General features: G+C 42.2%; 1 protein-coding gene across 8 annotated transcripts in view; it reads left to right on the forward strand.

The window, feature by feature from the left end:
- The window catches only part of ano1a (anoctamin 1, calcium activated chloride channel a), a 264303-nt gene that overhangs the window by 17459 nt on the left and 222840 nt on the right, over window positions 1-24004 (forward strand). For 3 of the 8 annotated variants that reach the window (XM_039748779.1, XM_039748797.1, XM_039748812.1), the window contains exon 1: window positions 8976-9126. The exons of 1 other annotated variant lie outside the window; for it this stretch is intronic. In XM_039748779.1, the coding sequence (XP_039604713.1) occupies window positions 9081-9126 (46 nt within the window). In that variant the 5' untranslated portion in view covers window positions 8976-9080. Of the gene's footprint in view, window positions 1-8974; window positions 9127-24004 lie in introns of those variants that run through there. 4 more of the 8 variants (XM_039748803.1, XM_039748841.1, XM_039748850.1 and 1 more) reach the window with 2 other exon arrangements.

The following is a 24004-nucleotide window of genomic DNA, read 5'->3' on the forward strand; positions in this document are numbered from 1 at the left end:
TAAAGTATCGAGACTCAGCCGTTTGTTTTGGGGTGCAAGACAGCGACTCACATGTCATAATATATTTGTGACGTCTTGTGATGGACAAGCACCCTGTCCAGGGTTTGTTCCTGCCTTGCACTCTATGCTAGCCAGGATTAGGCTCCAGCAAACTCATTACTGTTGTCTGGGTTAAGCTGGCTAGAAAATGACATGACCTACTGTATGTTTGTGATGCACCATCTGTTGGAATGGCAGAGAGAGACACAGATACACAGACTCACAGGCACATATCCTTTAATTAGAGCAGCTATCAGAATAAGCAAGTTATTTTCATTCAGCACAAGCTCTTTGAGAAAGTCTATGGCAAAATTATTAAACAAAACTCCCCTGATTGCTTATTTAGTCATTAATTTTGTCGCTTTTTTACTTCTTCTTTTTGTTTGTAAATTCTTTCTACTTCTTCTTCTTCATCCCTTCCCACTTCTCTGTGGCATCAATGTGTTTGATCAACCTTCTTCACACAGCCCGGTCCTGCACCACGTCCTCAGTCTTCTTCTTCTTCTTAGCATCTGTATAAAAATGTATATTTGAACAGCTAGAAAGCTACTTATAGTAAGTAACGACATATACCAGAGATATACTGTAGATGCACAGGCACTCATCCGTCTTTAAGGTGTTAAAGGTGCTCTTAACATATGTACTGTATATAGTAGAAACATTTCATTTTCAAACTATTACATTTGTACTTTCCAACAGTGACGCCACCCAAAAGTAGTTCCCCCTCTGGCGTGTCAGTGCCTGGAAATGAAGGCAGGCAGAATGACAAGTATCTTCTGACATTTAGTTAAGAGTTTTCACTGACCAGCTCACCTGTTACTGTCACTCCTGCCGGGGAAGCGGAGGATATATCACTGTGAAATGAGCCGCAAGGTCAGCCAGACGTACTTTCTTCTTAAGGTGACCTGATACTTGGGCACTTATGGATTGCTGCAATACATTTGGACTGATGAATGTATAAAAAGATTGCTGAATAATGTGATATTAGAAAAAGGAAAAGGGATTAGACACTTGTGTGCTCTCCCAAAGATGGCTACTCTGACTCTTGTATTTAATACATTGAAAAGTGTTCTTTTTTTTAGATGAAAACAAAATTTTCTCCATTTTCTTCTCCAGGTCAACCTAGATATTATTCAATTAATGTACATATTTATAAACAGGTTCAAGTAAAGTCAAACATGCAGAATAAAATGAATTATTTGTATTTAAAAGTTACAAACTGTAGTTAGGATACAGCGGGTCTGATTCAGTTTGTAGTTTATAAAAGAAAAAAGAATAAACAGAAGAACTGGAAAAGACTTGGGCTCTGCTTATTCTAAAAAGATATTAAGTGTCGTATTTGTTTAGGTTTGGGCCCTGGAACACCATTGGTGATGACTGTTGATTGCGGTGGGCAAGAGAGAACAGCAATGTCGTCATCAAGTGTGGATGCAGAAGTGGAGAGGGATGAGTGATCCTTTGTCATGGCCAAGCAGGAGGCAAATAGGGAGGCGCGTATTAGTTTAAGGTCACAGGTTTTCCTGGGTCAGTTAATTCTGGATTTTGTAGTGAACACACAGGCATCCCCTCGGTGCCCCCTTATGATTTAGATCTCCTAAGCATGGCCAAATAATTGCAAACCTAGAACAGTGTTTTAATGGCTGCCATTGCTGAATGGTGCAAGTGCACTTAAGCTGATTTTTTCAACATGAATTTATTTATGTTGGTGATGATAATATCTTAATACTATAAGTGGTGCTGTTGTGGTACCTGAGTGCAGCTGTCATTATCTATCTATCTATCTATCTATCTATCTATCTATCTATCTATCTATCTATCTATCTATCTATCTATCTATCTATCTATCTTATCTTACAGTAAATTTCACATTTTGTAGGTTGCTTTCCCTTTGCCTGTGATAAATTTGTTGGACATGTGTGCATTGGTTGGGGTACCAAGCCGGCAGTAGTCCCACATTTATCTGGATGATTAGAAAAGAAAAAATTTTGAAAAATTGAAAAATAAACTCAAATTAGCTGTTGTTATTGGAGCTGCACAGTGTACTGATTCTAAATACTTTGGGCATCTCCCTCCTAGGAGGATTCATTGTGTTGACGTGCTCACCTCACTTGTGTATTAGCGGTGTGAGGAAAAGTAAAAGTGATGCCATTTTGCTGATGTTAGCGGCTAAGCAACTTTGTCTTTCTTCTGAAGTTTTGTTTTGCTGACGTCCTGACCCTGCTTGTGCTATTAGCGGCTAAACGAGTTCTCTGTTTCCTCGTGGGTGGAGCCCTTACATATATATATATATATATATATATATATATATATATATATACACTGTATATATACAGGTCAGATCCCATTTTAGCAAATACCAAAGTAATGACTTTTGTTGGCCCAGACAAACATTCATACAACATAATGTTTAATGGATTTTGTTTTAATGAAAAGCAAATTTCAGTATAACCAACCTAGAATTGCCACCAAAGATAATAATGGAATTCAAAAAATACTTAATGCCACACCTATACTTTCGCCAAGTCTCAGGAACCCTACAGCAGGCTGTCTCTTTCTTGTTAGACCAAAATAAAGTTACAGTCTGTTGGGAATTTTCCATTCTTGAGTGGTCTCAGCGAGGCTTGACGAGAGTGTTGGCACGACATTATTCAGGTATAGCTGAATTCTAAGTCAGTGCTCCACCAAGCGTCCTTGTGGGTAATTGTATTGTGTGCGGATACTGTACTGTTTGAGTTTCACAGCACTTCTCAAAAAAGTGAAAAACGCCATCAGTTTACACTTGAAAAAAATATATATCTAGCTTCTTATTTTCATTCTGTATTCATATTCAGGTTACAAGTTCTTTTTTTAATGTCTCATTTTCAAATAAAATATATTTTGCAGTTTAAGAGTGCCATTTTTTTATACATGTGTTGTCAAGCTTGGGTCACATGCATGAGAGACAGGAAGTCTCAAGTCTCAAGACTTCATTCAAAATAGGAGCTGTTAGGAGCCCCGATACAGGCAATCGTTCTGCTTTAGCTTTCGTCTTCAGATTAGAAGAACACCAGCAGCTTGGAAACAATACTGTGGCAGACCAGGAGAGTGCAAGGAAGAGCAGGTGAACGCTCTGTGTTAAATGTTCTAAACATTGTGTGACAAGCATTGTTACATCGTAATTGTGATCCTGCAGAGGACAACCAATTACTTTGCCCTTGGTTTACTGTTTACCAAACAAAGCAGTGTAGCTACGGAGCTGTCCTTGTGCCACTGCTGTTAGCGATGGTGAATATTGTGGCCTGTAGGGGGTAACTCAGACTCCAAACCCCAGACACAACTGTGCTAGACACAAGTCCCAGGTTCAAAAAGTTTTATTTGCCGCAAATATAATTTTCACATGGCTTCTTCATATGGCTATATAATAATTTTCTTTATCTCCCTTTTCCTTCTCCAATCCCCTTCACACAACCTTAACCAACTTCACCACTGACTCTGACTTGACTGTGTGAGGTAGAGCCGTTCCTCTTTAGGCTGGACCCAGGAGTTCTTCCAGTGCTAAAATAATGCCTCCAGAAAGCACTTCTGGGTCAAACAGAACCTCTATTGGACAGGAATATCTCACCATAACAACATCCTACACCAAGTACAACATGAAGGCTCCCCATTGGGACTAAAACTCCCACACAGCTCTGGGAGAGTCCTAATGGTGAGTTTGATCAGCGTCAGTTCAATCATAATATTTACCATAATATCTGTCAACATATATATATACAGTATATATATATATATATATATATATACAGTGGTGTGAAAAACTATTTGCCCCCTTCCTGATTTCTTATTCTTTTGCATGTTTGTCACACAAAATGTTTCTGATCATCAAACACATTTAACGATTAGTCAAATATAACACAAATAAACAGAAAATGCAGTTTTTAAATGATGTTTTTTATTATTTAGGGAGAAAAAAAAAATCCAAACCTACATGGCCCTGTGTGAAAAAGTAATTTCCCCCTGAACCTAATAACTGGTTGGGCCACCCTTAGCAGCAATAACTGCAATCAAGCGTTTGCGATAACTTGCAATGAGTCTTTTACAGAGCTCTGGAGGAATTTTGGCCCACTCATCTTTGCAGAATTGTTGTAATTTAGCTTTATTTGAGGGTTTTCTAGCATGAACCGCCTTTTTAAGGTCATGCCATAGCATCTCAATTGGATTCAGGTCAGGACTTTGACTAGGCCACTCCAAAGTCTTCATTTTGTTTTTCTTCAGCCATTCAGAGGTGGATTTGCTGGTGTGTTTTGGGTCATTGTCCTGTTGCAGCACCCAAGATCGCTTCAGCTTGAGTTGACGAACAGATGGCCGGACATTCTCCTTCAGGATTTTTTGGTAGACAGTAGAATTCTTGGTTCCATCTATCACAGCAAGCCTTCCAGGTCCTGAAGCAGCAAAACAACCCCAGACCATCACACTACCACCACCATATTTTACTGTTGGTATGATGTTCTTTTTCTGAAATGCTGTTCCTTTTACGCCAGATGTAACGGGACATTTGCCTTCCAAAAGTTCAACTTTTGTCTCATCAGTCCACAAGGTATTTTCCCAAAAGTCTTGGCAATCATTGAGATGTTTCTTAGCAAAATTGAGACGAGCCCTAATGTTCTTTTTGCTTAACAGTGGTTTGCGTCTTGGAAATCTACCATGCAGGCCATTTTTGCCCAGTCTCTTTCTTATGGAGGAGTCGTGAACACTGACCTTAATTGAGGCAAGTGAGGCCTGCAGTTCTTTAGATGTTGTCCTGGGGTCTTTTGTGAGTCGTTTCTGTGCTCTTGGGGTAATTTTGGTCGGCCGGCCACTCCTGGGAAGGTTCACCACTGTTCCATGTTTTTGCCATTTGTGGATAATGGCTCTCACTGTGGTTCGCTGGAGTCCCAAAGCTTTAGAAATGGCTTTATAACCTTTACCAGACTGATAGATCTCAATTACTTCAGTTCTCATTTGTTCCTGAATTTCTTTGGATCTTGGCATGATGTCTAGCTTTTGAGGTGCTTTTGGTCTACTTCTCTGTGTCAGGCAGCTCCTATTTAAGTGATTTCTTGATTGAAACAGGTGTGGCAGTAATAAATAATAAAAACCATCATTTAAAAACTGCATTTTGTGTTTACTTGTGTTATATTTGACTAATGGTTAAATGTGTTTGATGATCAGAAACATTTTGTGTGACAAACATGCAAAAGAATAAGAAATCAGGAAGGGGCAAATAGTTTTCACACCACTATATATATATATATATATATATATATATATATATATATATATATATATATATATATATATATATATATGTGTGTGTGTGTGTGTATATATATATTCATATTCTTTATAGATATGCATGTGTAAATATATACATATATACAGTATATACAGTATACCCAGTGTGTCCATTTATATTATATTATGGCACATCAATACGTGTCATTGCCAGAAGGTTTGCTGTGTCTCCCAACACAGTCTCAAGGGCATGGAGGGAATTCCAGGAGACAGGCATTTACTCTAGGAGAGCTGGACAGGGCTGTAGAAGGTCCTTATACCACCACCAGGACCGGCATCTACTCCTTTGTGCAAGGAGGAACAGGAAGAGCATTGCCAGAGCCCTACAAAATGACCTCCAGCAGGTCACTGATATGAATGTCTCTGCCCAAACAATCAGAAACAGACTTCATGAGGGTGGCCTCAGGGCCCAACGTCCTCTAGTGGGCCCTGTACTCACTGCCCGGCATCGTGGAGCTCGATTGGCATTTGCCATAGAACACCAGAATTGGCAGGTCTACCACTGGCGCCCTGTGTTTTTCACAGATGAGACAAGGTTCACCCTGAGCACATGTGACAGATGTGAAAGGGTCTGCAGAAGCCATGGAGAATGATATGCTGTCTGTAACATCATTCAGCATAACCAGTTTGGTGGTGGGTCAGTGATGGTCTGGGGAGGCATATCCGTGGAGAGACACACAGACCTCTACAGGCTAGACAACGGCACCTTGACTGCCATTAGGTATTGGGATGAAATCTTTGGACCCTTTGTCAGACCCTATGCTGGTGCAGTGGGTCATGGGTTCCTCCTGATGCAAGAGTATGCAGGCAGTTCCTGGAGGATGAAAGAATTGATACCATTGACTGGCCCCCACGCTCGCTTGACCTAAATCCAGTAGAACACCTCTGGGACATTATGTTTCGGTCCATCCGCCAGGTTGCACCTCAGACTTTCCAGGAGCTCAGTGATGCCCTGGCCCAACTCTGGGAGGAGATTCACCAGGACAACATCCATCATCTCATCTCATCTGCCCTTGACGTTGTCAGGCATGCATACAAGCACATGGGGGCCATACCAACTACTGAGTACGATTTGGAGTTGCTACAATGAAATTTTGACAAAACGGACTAGCCTGCTGCATCATTTTTTCAGTTTTGATTTTTGGGGTGTCTTTGAATTCAGCCCTCTGTAGGTTGATAATTTCAATTTCCATCAAACAATGTGGCATCCTTTTGTTCCTAACACATTACCATACCAGTCCATATCAGATATCCAGTATGATTTTTTTCCCATTGAGATTTGAGATAAAATTTTTTTGAACAGTATATATATATATATATATATATATATATATATATATATATATATATATATATATATATATATATATATATATATATATATATATATAATGTAACAAAAATGCAGCATGGTCATATACACACACCCCCACTAAACAAATGTATAGTTTCCAAGTAACTTTACATACAATGAGATCTTTGAGAGAAAGCCTGTGCAGACATGAGGAGAACTAATAATCTCCACACGGACAGCGCCCTGAACTTTGCAGTCTGGAGCAGTGGTGATGGCAAGACAATGCAGCCCATTCATGTACAATGTACATTGGTTGCCACCCAGCCAGTAGAGGCTTATGTCCATTCAGCCTCTAACTCTTAAATTAAAGAAAGTGTGTTTAATAATGGATGGATGCTCATGAATCGAAATGATGGCAAGGATAAAAGAATAAACATAAAAAGATGTTTTATTTAATAAAATAAGCATAACCAAAAGGAACAGGTTTCAGGAGAAAATGATTATAAAATGCAATGAAAGAACTAAGCAAAAACCCTCCTGTCACTCTCAGCCCTCGAATATTAGGCTATACCGACCTGTTAGGTCGCTTTCCTTCCATTCCCAGTCTTCTGTGCTGTGTCCTTCCACATTCTCTCCTTCCTTCCATTAGCTAAGTTACTAATATTCAATTCTCCTCCACACTCAGTCTGGACCTGTCCAAAAACACTTCAAGGGAACATCCCAAAGATAACTTCATTGGTAAGGAATGTGAGTGAAATCTCCCTGTGTTGTGTTTCTGAAGCTAGCCCAGTAGCCAAAGGTGTCCCTTTAATCCTGGTCCCCAGCTCTGAATTAAAGGTCCTGGAAATCCCCAGGTTGTCTGTCCAATATAGTGGGAAGCAGGGCCTGACATGTAAGAGATAAGGCTTCTCCAATTTTATTATTAGACCCCTGGTGGAGTAATTATTACTATATTACACACATATGTGCTGACCTCTACGTAATTAAGGACCCAGCGTTCTCTTTCAGTGACGCCTCAGTTACATGGACAAGGCTGCACAAGTGGCTGTTACCAGTGTATGCTCCATGGAGGCTTCTTCTGCCCGACTCCTGTGTACTTCTCCGAACTGCGTTTGTGACAGTGTTCTCCACCAAAAACTTGCAGTTAGATCTTGTAAAACCAACAAGTAAGTGAAAAAAGGAAAAGTGATAAAGGAAACGCTTTCAGTGTCTTGGTTGCAGAATTGTATATTTAAAAAATGGTATCATAACTGTTCTTAAAATATACCTTGGGATAGATAGTGTTCTTTGTATAGAATTAGAATTTAAATAGAAATTAAGTTTGTTTCTTGGATAGTTCTTAAATGCCAATCATTTCCATTAGCGTACAAAACTTAGAGACGTTCCCAGTATTGTATTTCAAATTAATCAGACAGCAGACAAATCGCAGTAGAAATCTTAGTAGCTGCAGGGACACACACGCACAATCAGCACTTACAATATTCATAACTTTAGGGGAAACTCCACCGCAAACATCAGTATACTGGGGTTGATAAATGAGTGGCTTTTATAAAATCTCTGCTTACTGGAATTCAAGAAGGGGCTACACTGGAGTCTTATGAGTATAAAAATGTCCATGCAGTCCCAATGAACACTATAGGTCACTAAAATCATTTGATTACTCATAAAAAGACATTGAATTGCGAAGTGCCTCCCTCCCTCCCGCTGCTCTGTTTCCTCCTACCTGCCGATTCATTCGCGCTCTGATTTCCCAAATTGCTTAAGCAGAATCGCGTACATTGTGCTTACAGATCATGTTTCGTTGCGCCCCTTTGATAACCCCGATTAGCGGTCATGGTTACCGTCGAATTAGAATTAGCATTGTTAAATAATATTCTCTAGCCCATATATATAAAAAAATCAAAATCGAACCCATCGCGCTCCTTTTAAAGGTCGAAATCAAAACTTAAACCATAGATTACAAAAGATTATCTTTTTTTTTTTTTTGCAGTCGTGGTTGTTTCCCGTCTGTTTTGTGCAGTGATTACCCCTCGTCCGCGCTTCTCCGACTCTCGCCGCTTCAGTCCCCCCGGGAATCCCATTCAATTGCACCAGTGACGAGCCCCCCGACTAGCTGACAAAAGCTGGCAAAGGCAGGAAAAGTGGCAGCAAAGTCCTCCCAAATCGCAGAGCGTTCGCTCTTATTTACAGAGCACCAGGTGGAAGTGACAAGTGTGAATCGCTCCGTTCGAGCAAGTCGACCCCCAACCAGATCTATCCACCCACCCCCCGGTTCTGCTTTAACACAGTGTCACAATGAAAGGAGTGGCGATGGAGGGCGGTAATAACAGATAGAACTTTATTTGTTGTCATATAGCCTTGATAAAAAGGAAACCGTGCGCTGGGCTGGAGTGATAAGAGAGGAGTCGCACAATAAGGGGACTTGGTGTTGTTCAACATGGACAAGAACGGCATGGATCTGCAGAAATTTTCCAAGGGCTCGAGTAAGTGCTCAATTGTGCCGTCTGATTATCTCCAAGCACTCGGTTGTTTCGGATGATGTTACCTGCTGCTGGCTGCACTCATTCAAAAGTGTGATACTTTACAGGAAAGGAATGCCTCACTAAGGAGTCTCCAGCGCTAAAAAAGGGACACCGCTATGCTAGTGCAGGACGTGATTTCCATTTTATATACATACATATATATAATAATAATAATAATAATAATAATAATAATATACATATATACTGTATATATACACACGCACACACACAAAGGATATGAGAGTGTGTGTGTGCCATCTATCAGAGCTCTAATTATAGCTTCCATTCCAAATTTCATGCACTTCTGTTCCAACTTTAACAAACCTTGACCAGCTCAGCATTATGCCTAGACATTTATGAATATACGTTGAAATATTAAAAATCATGATATAACTTTTAACATTTGTGTGACATATTTAATTATTGAATAATATATTGTGTGGCGTTATCTGAAAAAAAATAAAGGTCGTTGTTGGCCCATAATTGGTTTATTTGTCATTACAATAATTGCAGTTGTGAAATTTGTACTGAATTGTGCAACTTAAAGAACAATGAATAAAGTTACATTAAGCTAGAAAAGTGCCCCACTGTTGCGGCCATTTGTGACCCTTACAGTGGAAATTCATATCCGAATTCCAAGATGAATTTAGTGATTCTAAGATTAGATCCAAGGAAGTTCCTTTCGCTTTTTTTAAGCTTTGATTCCCACGGAGACATGCTCTGATCCTCGTATCTGCTTATTTAAACTGCCAAACATTTCGCTGGAGTACAGCCCACTTTTTAAAACCAACAAGGGATCACAATTCCGCTTCGCATTCACAGATCCACTGTATGGGGCAGCAGCCTTAAGTCTAATATGTCACTTTGATTGAAAACAGCTGGATTTCGGAATTCAGCAGAGACCTGCCCTGCTCGTGAATGCTCAAGGCCACCAGTCGCTGGCTAACTTTGCTTACTGTCCTGTGCTGAAAATAATTGTCGCATCTGCGTGGGGGGCACCAGCGCTGCCTTTGGCTTCAGCGGGACTCTTTAAGCGGTAGCGGCGGACAGCGGAGTCGGCGATATCTTTTGATATTTAATTGAAAGTTATCCTTTTACTAGCATAGCATGGACATGTTTAAAATGGAATGATTTGAGTATTTTAAGTGACAAAGCATAACTGTTGGTAAAGTGGTCAGCTTGCCACTCAAGAAAAGATTCTGATGTTACGAGTTGCAGTTCCACAGTTTACTTAAATTGACTTCATTCAAAATTCGCACGTTTTTAGGTTTTGCGTATTTGTTTCTATTGTTCAACTGAACTGTATTTCTTTGGTGTCGCATATAATTAATGTCGCCGCACCTAAAGTGCATTTCACTGCTTTAATTAACAGCACAAATCACAGAAATAATATATCTCCATTAACCAATTATCTTAGGGTGACTTAAATCAAAAGTAGTACGTGTATACTTACTAGAGCATGGGAAAGGCGCTATATAAATAAAATGTATTATTATTATACATTTTTAAAACTATTTTGGGAACATTTTTCATTACACAGTTGATATACAGGTAAATGTAAATAAGTATTGGATAGGGTTAATGTGTCCGTTTTTTTAATACAGTTGACATCAATTTTGTGTGATCGTCACAAGAGATTAAATTATGTTTAAACGAAGCAAATGAATCCAAGGACAGTCTTTAACGGTATTTTTTGCTTTGATTCTTTGCTGGATCTTTACTTGCTCGACAAAACACCTTTTCATTCTGGGATGGGTTCTTTGCATATGAAGTTGGTTCTTTCGGCTTTGCAAAACTTCTAAAAAATGTGAAAACAAACCAGAAATCTTTAACGTATGGCATAGGCTACCTAGCAGGACACTAACAAGTTAAGAAAGCCAGAGCTTAGCCGGTGTTTTTGTATGTAGCAAGAGTTCTTTTAAAACCATCAGCCGTGCTATTTCACAAATCTGTTACCATCTTGTCATGGTTATTCACTGTAAGGAGCCCAGGACAGATCTAAATAAGTAAAGGCTCTTTCTGGATCCTTCATATGGATGGGTCTTTTGGGAACCCAAAAACGGTTCCCCTATGGCTTCACTCTGAAGAACCATGCCTGGCACCTTAATTTTTAAGAGTGGACTCCTCGCTGTAGCTGCCAAAGATTTGTGTGGTAAAGAAAACGACTTTGGGGGTGTGTGTCTTCAGTTATCTGCCAAACAAACTGCACACCGTACATCACAACAGCATGGACATCATTTCCATGAGAAAATGAGAGTTTTTATCATTATTATTACTGCAATCTTCTTCTTCTTTCTGCTGCTCCCGTTAGGGGTTGCCACAGCAGATCATCCAAAATTGTTGTCCGCATATTGATTTGGCAAAATTTTACACCGGATGTCCTTCCTGACATAACCCTCTTCATTTATCCGGACTTTTGACCGGCACGATGAAACACACTGGTTTGTGCATCCCCTGTGGCTGGGTTTTATTATTACTGTAATACATTAATTATATCATACCAGTAACGACGCACTGCATGTTACACTTGACTTGAGCATTCCTAGTTTTCCTCCTCTTTCTCTGTGCGTTTACCATTCGTTTGCTCAGAGGTTGATGCACTTGCTGCTTCCTGAGCAGTTCTTCTTTTCTTCACCCTAGCGACCCTCTTCTTCTCTTCTCTTGTTGCCATCTTTTCGAGTTAAAACTGATTAAGTTAGTGTTTGTGTTGCAATTACTTAGTACGTTTTCCTTAAATTTTCACTTAAGATGGCACTTAAGTCTTCAATCTTCCTCAAGAATGATTTAAGATATGAAAAGGTTGGGGAAGAGACGGTGAAGGTGGTAGGGAATGAGAAGGTTTCTTTATTTTAAGGTTTAAGATTTCTTTATTTAGTCATGTTTACACAAGAAAACATGAAATTTGCCTTCTCAGTTGCATCTAATAACAGACAGAATGAAATAAAACAGACACACAGAAACAAGAAAGGCAGTTAGATAATACACAGTATTTACACCAAAAAAAAAGCTTACAGGATATATATCAAAACCTTATTCATTATCTCCGATATTTCTTATTGAAAAGTTGTATGGCACCAGGAAGAAAGGAGTTCCTGGAACGATTTGTGTGGATCCTTCTTGATTTACTGAGGTTCTTCATGTAATGGATGTCTGTCACCAGTTGAGATGATTTCCAGTTTCTTTAACATCACCCTCTGACACACACTAGTCAAATCATCAGCCCCAATAACTTTAGCTGCATACTTCGTATTCTGCTGGAGCTTTTAGGAGTTTTGGTTTGTCAGACTAGGCAATGAAACTGAAAGTGATCACAGACTGGAACAGACTGCGATAAAAAGACAACATGAGGTCCTTGTCTACTTTAAATAGTTTGAGTTTATGGAGGAGAAAGAAGTGCTGGTTGCATTTAGAGAATAATGTTTTTGTATTTTTATTCCAGTTAAGGTTGTTATCTAGGTTAGTTCCTAAGTAATTATATTCAGTCACTATTTCTACCTCCTCTCCCAGAACTACAATGAGTGAACATACAGATTTCTGTCTCTTAAAATCAAATATCATTTCTTTGGTCTTTTTTACATTCAGGGTGAGAGAGTTTTTATTGCACCAGTTTACCATATAGTCCACTGCTGAGAGTTGATTCTACAATATAATAAAATAAAAATATAAAGAGGAATAACCTCGGAGATCAATCATCGCTCCAAAAGCAGATAGTAGATGTTACGTAGCATATGTGTACCAAATTTCAGGTCAATAGTTCAAACGGTTTGCGAGCTACCGGTAATTTAAAAACCAGGACAGACAAACGGACAGCCACAGTAGCGTATTATATAAGAAGATGAATGATTTTGTTTTATTGTGATATGGAACAGGATGTGCTGTATAGGAACTGTAAATCATTTGTGAGTGAAAATATCATTGGTGGGAGCTTTGAATAAGAAAAAAGTTGCTGTGTGCATTGTATTTTGTACTATGTAAATAAAATTTACTTTATTATATATGTATATATACTCAAAAGTCTTAATTGTATCTTTATTCTTAAAAAAATCTTCATTATATGATTATTGCACATTAGATCTACATGATTGGTACAGATTAGTTCATTTTATTTTGTAGATCCAACAGCTTATTATCTTATATATAAGCGTCTACATGTGGATGTGTGTGTCTGTCAGGCCCGGAAGTGAGAGGTGTAGTCGGGGTAAGGGCTCCACCTGTGAGGAAACAGAAAACCCGCTTAGCCGCTAAAAACACAAGCGGGGTCAGGGCGTCAGCAAAATGAAACCTCCGAAGAAAGACAAAGTCACTTAGCCGCTAACATCGGCAAAATGGTATCCCTTTTACTTTTCCTCCCGCTGCTAATGCACAAGCGATGCGAGCACGGCGGTAAAACGAATCCTCGTAGGAGAGAGATGCCTTTCAAATACCTGACATCTTTACATTTCAGTTTTTTTTCTGATGATTTCAATAGTTTCTAGGAACCTAAGCTATTTACAGCACGGGCTAACATGCCAAGTAATTAATAAACATGTAGTAATAAGAGTTGGCAACATTCAATCTGCACATTTGTTTTATATTAAAACCACTTAATTCAATTAAATGGAAATATGTGACATCATTGTACGTATTAAGAAGACCCAACAAGTTTTTTTTTAGTTTATTTTGTAATCAGTTTAACCTTACTGTGTATTTTTAGACAGTATAATGTGGCCACAGTTGGACAAGTTACAGTTAGCTGGACAGAAAATATGTATCAGTAAAGGCGTGAAAATGAGTTGTGACCATTAGGGAAGTGGCTCAGGCAAAAATAATCCATGGTATTAAACATTAAGGAAGGGACCTTGCCAGACTCGGTCATTGGGGTTTCCAGTAGCTTTGGTCTCCCTGCCACTGTTTTGAGTCATCTCTCCTCATTCTGCTTCGTGTGTACAAGTTAAAACGCCTGGCAGAGGGAGTTTTAACTTTCTTCAAAATATCACCATTCCTTTCATTCCTTTTTTAAGACTCAGAAATGGCTTAGTGTTAAAAGGCAGGTCACTTGTGAAGAGCGAACGCCCGGGCGAACAACAGGTGCTCTTTAATCCTCGACCATTTACACCAATGTCTGACCATGTGAAGTGTGCAGCTTTAGAAGGAGATTTTACAATGGAAATGGATTTCTTGATCATAAGGGTAACTTCAGAGAAGACTGCAACAAATTGATTAGATGTGTAGATACAGTATGTATTATTTGTAAACCATTATTAATTGAATATGCAATGAAATTTTGAGTTGATTGAATTTTAATGAAGGTTTTTGTGGTGTCAGACCTGCATAAATATGCAACTGAAGTGCATTCAAATTGTTATCTTGCAGGGGATTTTCTGTATAAGTAAATTATTGCTTTATAAACTTTATTAAACAAAATATAAATATGCAGCTTAAGTAAATTTAAACTGAAATCTTGCAGGGGATTAAAGTAGATTACTGTTTTATAAATTTGATTAAACAAGATGTGAGTTTATACTCAATTGAATTTTATATGTTACGGTCAATTAATGAAACTAGTGACCTCATTAATGTATATTTGTTCAAATGCCCAGTACTATGTCTTTACAGAATAAAACGCTGTATTGTAAATGACAGGGCCTGCTACTTACAAGCACTAGTTATTTTCTTCTTTAAGTCTTTTTCAAGGTTTTTTTCTATAATTTGCTTGAACATTCCAGTTGATTTTGCAACTTCTCTCATCGCGCTATGTATCATAGTTTGTTTGCAGTACTGATTTATTTGAGTGAATCTGAGAGAGACGCAGCGGGCTGAGGGGAGGGAGAAGCATGACGTCAGGAGTAGGGAACTGGGCAGGGCCACCCTCACTATCCAGTTTCACTACTACGCAGGCGGAGCTGCAAGGGATGGCTAGTCGTTTACTAAATCTCTCTATATTGATGTGTATAATATATACTCAGCAAAAAAAGAAACGTCCTCTGACTTTCAACTGTTTTTACTTTCAGTAAACTTAATGTGTAAATATTTGTATGAACACTAAAGGAGTCGACACCATAAGACATAAACTAAAAATGTTTCACAATGTGTCCCTGAATAAAGGGAGGCTCAAAATCAAAAGTACCAGTCAGTATCTGGTGTGGCCACCAGCTGCTTGAAGTACTGCAGTGCATCTCCTCCTCATGGACTGGACCAGATTTGTCAGTTCTTGCTGTGAGATGTTACCCCACTCTTCCACCAAGGCACCTGCAAGTTCCTGGACATTTCTGGGGGGAATGGCCCTAGCCATCGATCCAACAGGTCCCAGACGTGCTCAATTCCTTCGACGATAAACACAAATCTGTCCATCACCCCTGGTGAGAAAAAAAACCGTGACTCATCAGTGAAGAGCACTTTTTGCCACTCCTGTCTGGTCCAGCGAAGGTAGGTTTGTGCCCATAGGCGGCGTTGTTGCTGGTGATGTCTGGTAAGGACCTGCCTTACAACAGGCCTACAAGCCCTCAGTCCAGCCTTTCTCAGCCTATTGCGGACAGTCTGAGCACTGATGGAGGGATTGTGTGTTCCTGGTGTGACTCGGGCAGTTGTTGTGGCCATCCTGTACCTGTCATGCAGGTGTGATATTCGGATGTACCGATCCTGTGCAGGTGTTGTTACATATGGTCTTCCATTGCGAGGATGATCAGCTGTCCTTCCTGTCTCCCTGTAGCGCTGTCTTAGCGTCTCACAGTGCGGACATGGCAATTTATTGCCCTAGCCACATCAGCAGTCCTCATGCCTCCCTGCAGCATGCCTAATGCACGTTCACGCAGATGAGCAGGGACCCTGGGCATCTTTCTTTGGGTGTTTTTCACAGCCGGTAGACAAGTCTGCTTAGTGTCCTGTGTTTTTAGAACTGTGACCTTAAATGCCTACTTTCTGTAAGCTGTTAAGGTCTTAACGACCATTCCACAGGTGCATGTTAATTAATTGGTTATGGTTAATTGAACATGCATGGAAAACATTGTTTAAACCCTTTACAATGAAGATCTGTAAAGTTATTTGGATTTTTAAAACATTATTGTTGAAACACACAGTCCTGAATAAGGGACGTTTCTTTTTTTGCTGAGTATATATATATATATATATATATTTATTGTGGCGTCCCGTCGAATAAACACACTCAGGAGCCGCTTGTCCGGGGAAGTCTTCCAAATGCCGACTGGTTTTTTATTCAATATGCGCGATATAAACGGTGCCCTACAACCGCCCGTTGTCTGGGTCACGGGGACACCTCCAAAATAACAAAGACTAATCACCTTTGTCCTTAAAACAGTTACTTCCCTTCTTTACACCTTATGCTGTTCTCCTCACTTTCTCCAGTCTCTGCAACTCCCCTTCCGGCCACACCACCCCTTTTATCACCCCATTAATTAACCCGGATCCCTGTCACTCATCTCTCTCTAGGGAGGTGCCCCAAGCCCTTACAAACAGGGTTCCCCCAAGACTCCACCCCAACACTGCTTCCCTTCCCTTCCCTATAGCCCATGCAATGGCAAGACACGTCACACTGCCCCCTCCTCAGCTCCTCGTCCCCGAGGAAGCACATAATCATGCAGATGTCTTGGCAGCTGTCTTCGCCGGCGTGGGCGTCTGTTAGTGGAGTCAGGCCGGGCAAGTGGTGTAACATCCGAGCCAGGATTTGTAGAAGGTGTTGTGGCAGTCATGGGTGCAGGTTGTGAAGGAGCACAACCTCTGTAACTGGCCAGACGGTCCTGATGCAAAACACTCTCCTGCCCGGAGGTGGTAACTGGACCCAGTAAACAACCTCCCCCACCCGTTCCAATACTTGACAGGGTCCCACCCAAGGACTATCCAGCTTTGGAGAGCGTCCCTTCTGTCTTTTTGGGCCATACACCCAAACTTGATCACCTGCTTGAAAAGGCTGCCCCCAACCCGAATGTCATAGTGGCGCTTCTGTTTTTCTGCTGCTACTCTTATCCGCACCTTGCAAAGTTATGTGCCACCTCCAATCGATCCTGCAACCTGCGAGCATAGTCAGGGCCTGGAGGTTCAGCTGGGGTGTCAGGGGGAACACCATATACAAGTGCAGACGGTGTTCGCAGCTCTCGTCCTAGCATTAATAAAGCAGGGGTGCATCCAGAGGATTCCTGCACAGCAGATCGGCAGGCCATCAGAACCAGAGCCAGCTGTTGGTCCCAGTCCTTTTGATCTTTAGAGGTGGTAAGAGCCAGCTGTGTGGTCAGAGTCTGGATAAACCGCTCGGCTAGCCCATCACTCTGGGGTGTAGGGGGTGGTTCGGGTTTTCTGGATGCCAAGTCTCTCACATACTTTTTGAAAGACCTGGCTTTCAAAGTTTCTCCCTTGGTCTGAATGCAGTTCGACAGGCATCCCAAACCGACTAAAGAATCCTGTAATGAGAGCTTCAGCAACAGTCTCAGCTTCTTGATTAGGTAGTGCATAGGCCTCGGGCCACTTGGTAAAATAGTCCACTGCGACTAAAACAAACCGATTCCCCATAGCTGAGCAGGGAAATGGCCCAAGAATGTCAATTGCCACCCGTTCCATTGGAGCCCCTACCTGATACTGTTGTAGTGGGGCAGTAGACCTTCCTTGGGGTCCTTTCCTGGCTGTGCATAAATCACACTTGCGGCAGTAGTCCTCTACATCGCCTGCACTGTCCCCAATAAAACGCCTGCCTCACCCGCCTTAAGGTCTTGGTGACTCCAAAATGACCAACTCCAAGCGTTCCATGCATGTTCTTCAGGATCTCTTCACGCAGCTGTTGTGGTACAACGATCTGCCACCTCCCTTCTCCAGTTGCAGGGTCCTTCCATTGTCGCTTCAATACCCCCTCGTCCACAACCAAGCTGTCCCACTGGGACCAAAGACCCTTAACTGCAGGTGATTCCAGTGCCACTTCCTCCCAGCAGGGACGATGCTGTTCCTCTTTCCAGTGGAGAACCTTCTTGACCTCAGGGTCACATTCCTGACTAACTCGCCATTCTTGGGTACAACCTGGCACTGAAAGAGCTTGGCACTGAACCTTATCAGGATCCTCACAGCTTTGATCTTGACGCTCCCTTTTCTCACAATAGGCACATCCCTGATCTGCGAGGGTCGTCGAGACAGAGCATCTGCATTTTTGTGTTTCTCACCAGGTCGATGCTCTACTTGAAAGTGGTAAGTCTGAAGCTCCTCCAACCAACGAGCAATCTGACCCTCAGGTTCTCGAAAAGACAGTAACCACTGGAGAGCAGCATGATCAGTGCGGACCACAAAGAGAGACCACACAGGTAGTGCTTGAAGTGACGAACAGATTCTACCAGGGCGAGGAGCTCCCTCCGAGTTACACAATAATTCCTCTCAGCTTTTCTGAGAGCACGGCTATAGTAAGCCACCACACGCTCTCCCTCTGGGTGCCGCTGTGACAGCACAGCCCCTAAGCCCACATCACTGGCATCGTGTCAAGGAGAAATGGCAGGTCAATATTGGGTGGAGCCAAGATCGGTGCACCGCAAAGGGCTTCTTTCAATTTACAAAAGGCGGCTTGTTGGTCCTCCCCCCACTGGAATGCTTCATCTGGGCTCAATAAACGATGCAAGGGTGCAGCAATAGTGGCAAATTCAGGTACAAATCGCCTATAGTAAGAGGCCAGTCCAAGAAATTCACGAATCTGCCTTCGATCCTGTGGCTCTGGCCACTCTTGCACAACAGACACCTTATCTTTCTCTGTGGTGACACCTCTTTGACTCACACGGTGACCCAGAAATGACACTTCTCTCCGGAGAAGGTGGCACTTATCAGGATGAAGTTTAAGGTTGGCCACACGAAGCTTCTGCAGAACCTCCCTCAAGGACTCCAGAGCCTCCTGGAATGTCTTGCCATGAACCAGTAAATCATCCAAGTAGACAAGGCATTGAGTACCAGACATACCTGCCAATACTTTATCCATTAACCGTTCAAAGGTAGCTGGAGCATTGCAAAGACCAAAAGGCATAACTCGGAACTGCCAGAGTCCCTTTCCTGTAGAGAATGCAGTCTTAGGTCGAGCTTCAGGTGTTAGCGGCACCTGCCAGTAGCCACTGCGCAGGTCTAGTGATGAAAACCAGGCTGATCCTGCCACCAAATCCAGGGACTCATCAATGCGAGGCAACGGATAGGAGTCCTTGATGGTTACAGCATTTACCGCCGATAATCAACACAAAATCGCCACTTGCCATCCTTCTTGGGAACAAGGACCACAGGAGAGACCCAGGGAGACTCAGAGGGTTCGATAATCCCGGCCTGTCTCATTTCCTGCAGAATGTTCTCAGCTGCTGTCTGTTTAGCTAGTGGCATACGGCGGGGGCGCTGTTTGATAGGAAAGCACTCCCAGTATTGATGTCATGCTGCACAAGAGAAGTCTGGCCAACATCATCTGCAGAGGTAGCAAAACGGTCCCTAAAGTCATGTAATAACTGCCAGAGCTGGCGCTGTTGCTTGTGTGTTAACCCTTTCCTGTTGGCATTCCAAACAGTGCTGACAACCTTCATTACTGGTACGGGTTGAGTGATGTTAGTAAAATAGGCACATGTTCTTCTTGGGAGCCACCACTGGTGGTTCCCTTCTGCCTTGCTGGTGCCCTAACAAGGGAGTGTCCCAATGCCTTGAAGATACAGAGTCCCCATCTGAAGATCTATTCGCTCCAACTGCTGGTAAGAAATCAAGTCCCAAGATACAGGAGTTGTTGATATTAGCCACCCAGACATCCTGCACCCACTGCTTCTCAGCAATACAAATGTCTACTTGTGCTCTGCCTAACATGGGGTCATCTCACCTGTAGCTGTCATCAACTTAGTAGAATTGGCTGCACATAGGACCGCCACATCCAACATGTCAGGATGGATAATAGATGCAGTTGACCCTGTATCCACCAGTGCCTTGCATACATGGCCGCCAATCAAAACTGAAAGGTGACAGTAATCTCCCTCACCCAGCTGACCAACAGGGACTGTTCTTGGGGCCAGCGTTGTCCCTCCTACACTGGTCCCATTTCGTTTCCCGGTACAATGCTTACTTGGGAGTCCTCTTGTTTAGCCCTACTGGGGCAGTCACGTTGCAAGTGTCCATGTTGTCCACAGTACCAGCAGCGGGTGGGCGATTAGGCGTGAAGGATTCCTGAACTTCTGTCACGGTAGTCACTGGAGCCACTGCCTCATACTTTGTTCTACATCTATGGCCTTAGTTTGGTGGATAGCTTCTGGTCTCCTCACCTTGGTCGACTCTGCTGATGGAAGAGGTACTTGGCTGTAACCCTCTTTAAGTATTTGTTCTGCCTCCTGGGCTGGACAAAGCTTGTTCCAAGGTCTCAGGCTTAGCAAAACGGACCTGCTGTCGGAGATATGGTGGGCTCAAACCCGCAGAAATGCCTCCTTAGCCAACTCTGCCTGCACGGATCTGTCAAAATGGGGATAACCCCGTCGCACCAGAGACTGTACATCTGCTGCAAATGCCCCAGGGCCTCAGTTGTCCTGCGAACCCTCTGCTCCAGCTGTTGTCTTATTGTAGTCACAGCTTCTATATGGCCAAACCGTCGCTCCAATGCAATTTCCAAAGCATGGGCATTTAACAGCTCATCTTCTGGCACATCCGTCAGAACCACCAATGCATCACCATCCAATGCTGCAGCCAGCTGCACAGCTTGGTCCTCCAAACTCCAGCCATTTGCCCTGGCAATCATGCGAAAACGGGTGTTGTATGCTTCCCAAGACCCAGTTCCATCAAATCTGCCAATCTTTAATACAGTCCCACCCATCCGTTGTGTCTTTATTTCATCACTCACATGCACCGCCTCCCTAGCCGCCCTCAGCCACGTGTTGTCCATGCAGCGTAACAGTTCTGTGTAGCCACGGCGCCCTTCGCAATCCTTCAGCCAACACGCTTATTGCCTCTCCATCTACGTGTGCCAATAACTGCCCTGCTCCATAATCCTCCGTCCATCCGTACGTATTTGCTAAATAAAGGAAGCGCTGTTTGAATTCGGTCCACGCCAACACACTCGGAAGCGCTGCAATTCTTTCGTTTCTATCGCTCCGTCCGGCCTCGCATTAAATTGAGCGTCTTCCATAAAATGGGGTCGCTCTGCAGGCTCAACAGCATTCAGCCTCATAAATGCAAACTGTTCCGAAGGAGGCTCTAAGTCGCCTCTTGCTTCATGCGGGCTGAAAACCTGCCCTCCTCCATGAGTGCTAACTGCCTAGGCGAACTTATATGCGGCGTGAACGCTTCTTTAAATACACTCTCACCCGGACTTTGACTGCTGCTTCGTTTCATTTCCACACTGTCGCGACTCCGTTTGTCTAATAACCAAATCCCACTTCTGATCACCAATGTGACGCCCCGTCGAATAAACACACTCAGGAGCCGCTTGTCCGGGGAAGTCTTCCAAATGCCGACTGGCTTTTTATTCAATATGCCGCGATATAAACGGTGCCCTACAACCGCCCGTTGTCTGGGTCACGGGGACACCTCCAAAATAACAAAGACTAATCACCTTTGTCCTTAAAAACAGTTACTTCCCTTCTTTACACCTTATGCTGTTCTCCTCACTTTCTCCAGTCTCTGCAACTCCCCCTTCCGGCCACACCACCCCTTTTTATCACCCCATTAATTAACCCGGATCCCTGTCACTCATCTCTCTCTAGGGAGGTGCCCCAAGCCCTTACAAACAGGGTTCCCCCAAGACTCCACCCCAACACTGCTTCCCTTCCCTTCCCTATAGCCCATGCAATGGCAAGACACGTCACAATATTATATTATATTAAAAAATCTTGGGTCGAGACGTGATCATTTCAGAGAGACACTTTGACATCACGAGAGACTAGACATTACAACCTTAGGAAGCAAAACCCCTGAGACAGTGACTTTTGCATGTCACGCCCTACTTACAAACAATTTAAAACAAGTTCACGGACATCTAACCTTGCAGATGTTGGAATGCTTTTGGCAGACACAGTTCATGTGCTCCCAGCTCTTAAAAATGTTACACTTTCTATATGGTATGCGAACGACTAAGCGAAGAAGAAAGAGCAGTGCGTCGAAAAGAGACACAAAAGCATTGGAGAGAAAAGAAGGCAAAAAATGATGCACAAGAGAACATAAATAATCTATGTGCACCTTCAAAATATAAGGAAAGTAATAATCAGCCTGGACATTCCGCGAGAGACACTTTGACGTCCCGTGAGACATATTTTAACATCCTGCAAGACAAAGACGTGAGACCAAAGGACAGCTGCTGTGCAGGTACAGTAGCCTTGTCCTCGTGTAAGTGGCATAGCCGACAGTCATTTGGGAAGCAATAAAAGAGTAACACAATGCCAGTCCACCAGTAGGCACACCAATACACACAATGGCCAATTTAGAATTAATTTTATATTTTTGTATTTTAAGAGAAAAATAAAGTACCCATGGAAAGCACCCATGACCCCAGAAAGAACATGCAAAATCAACAAAGAAAGTGACCAGGCCAGGATTGGCAACCCAGATTTCCAACAACAACAACATTTTTTATATAGCACATTTACATACAAATACTGTGGTGGGCTGGCGCCCTGCCTGGGGTTTATTTCCTGCCTTGCACCCTGTTTTGGCTGGGATTGGCTCCAGCAGACCCCCATGACCCTGTAGTTAGGATATAGCGGGTTGGATAATGGATGGATTTACATACAAATAATGCAGCTCAAAGTGCTTTACATGAAAAAAGACAAAATAAATAAGAATTAAAATAAGGGAACACTAATTAACATAGAATAAAAGTAAGGTGTGATGGCCAGGGAGGACAGAAAAAACAAAAAATTGCCACCCCAGGGAACTGGAAAAAGAAGAGAAAGTAGGGGTTAGTACGGATTTTGAATATGAATACCATGAATAATAATGATAATTAATTGAATATACAGAGCATCAGGATTAAACTGAAATGAAGCTATGAGAAAGCCATGTTATAGTAATGAGTTTTCAGCAGTTTTTTAAAGTGCTCCACTAAGCAGACACTAATTTGAAGATCTAAGGTTACGATTTGGAGTGTAAGGTGTAAGACATTTCGAAGTATAATATGAAGTGAGATTATTTAAGACTTTGTAAACCATAAGCAGGATTTTAAAGTCAATTCTAAATGACAAAGGTAACCAATGTAGTGACATCAAAACTGGAGAGATGTGCTCGGATTTTCTTTTCTTAGTTAAGATTCTAGCAGCTGCATTCTGCACGAGTTGCAATCGATTTATGTCTTTTTTGGGTAGTCCTAAAAGGAGTGCGTTACAGTAATCTAGTCGACTGAAAACAAATGCGTGGATTAATTTTTCAGCATCTTGCAATGTTATAAGAGGTCTAACTTTTACTAAATTTCTTAAGTGGAAAAAAGCTGTCCTAGTAATCTGATTAATAATACTTCAATTAATACGTGGTTCTACGCAGTGGTGTGCTGGGGAGGCGGCATAAAGAAGTAGGACGCCTCATACTTGGACAAACTGGGGAGGAAGGCAGGCTCTATTGTAGGCACAGAGCTGGACAGTTTGACATCTGTGGCAGAGCGACGGGCGCTGAGCAGGCTCCTGTCAATCATGGAAAATCCACTGCATCCACTAAACAGTATCATCTCCAGACAGAGGAGCAGCTTCAGCGACAGACTGCTGTCACCGTCCTGCTCCACTGACAGACTGAGGAGATCATTCCTCCACCACACTATGCGACTCTTTAATTCAACCCGGGGTAAAACGTTAACATTATACAAAGTTATTGTGTGTTATACCTGCATTTTTATCACTCTTTAATTTAATATTGTTTTTTATCAGTATGCTGCTGTTGGAGTATGTGAATTTCC

This window comes from Polypterus senegalus, chromosome 1 (assembly GCF_016835505.1).
Source record: "Polypterus senegalus isolate Bchr_013 chromosome 1, ASM1683550v1, whole genome shotgun sequence".
NCBI lineage: Eukaryota > Metazoa > Chordata > Cladistia > Polypteriformes > Polypteridae > Polypterus > Polypterus senegalus.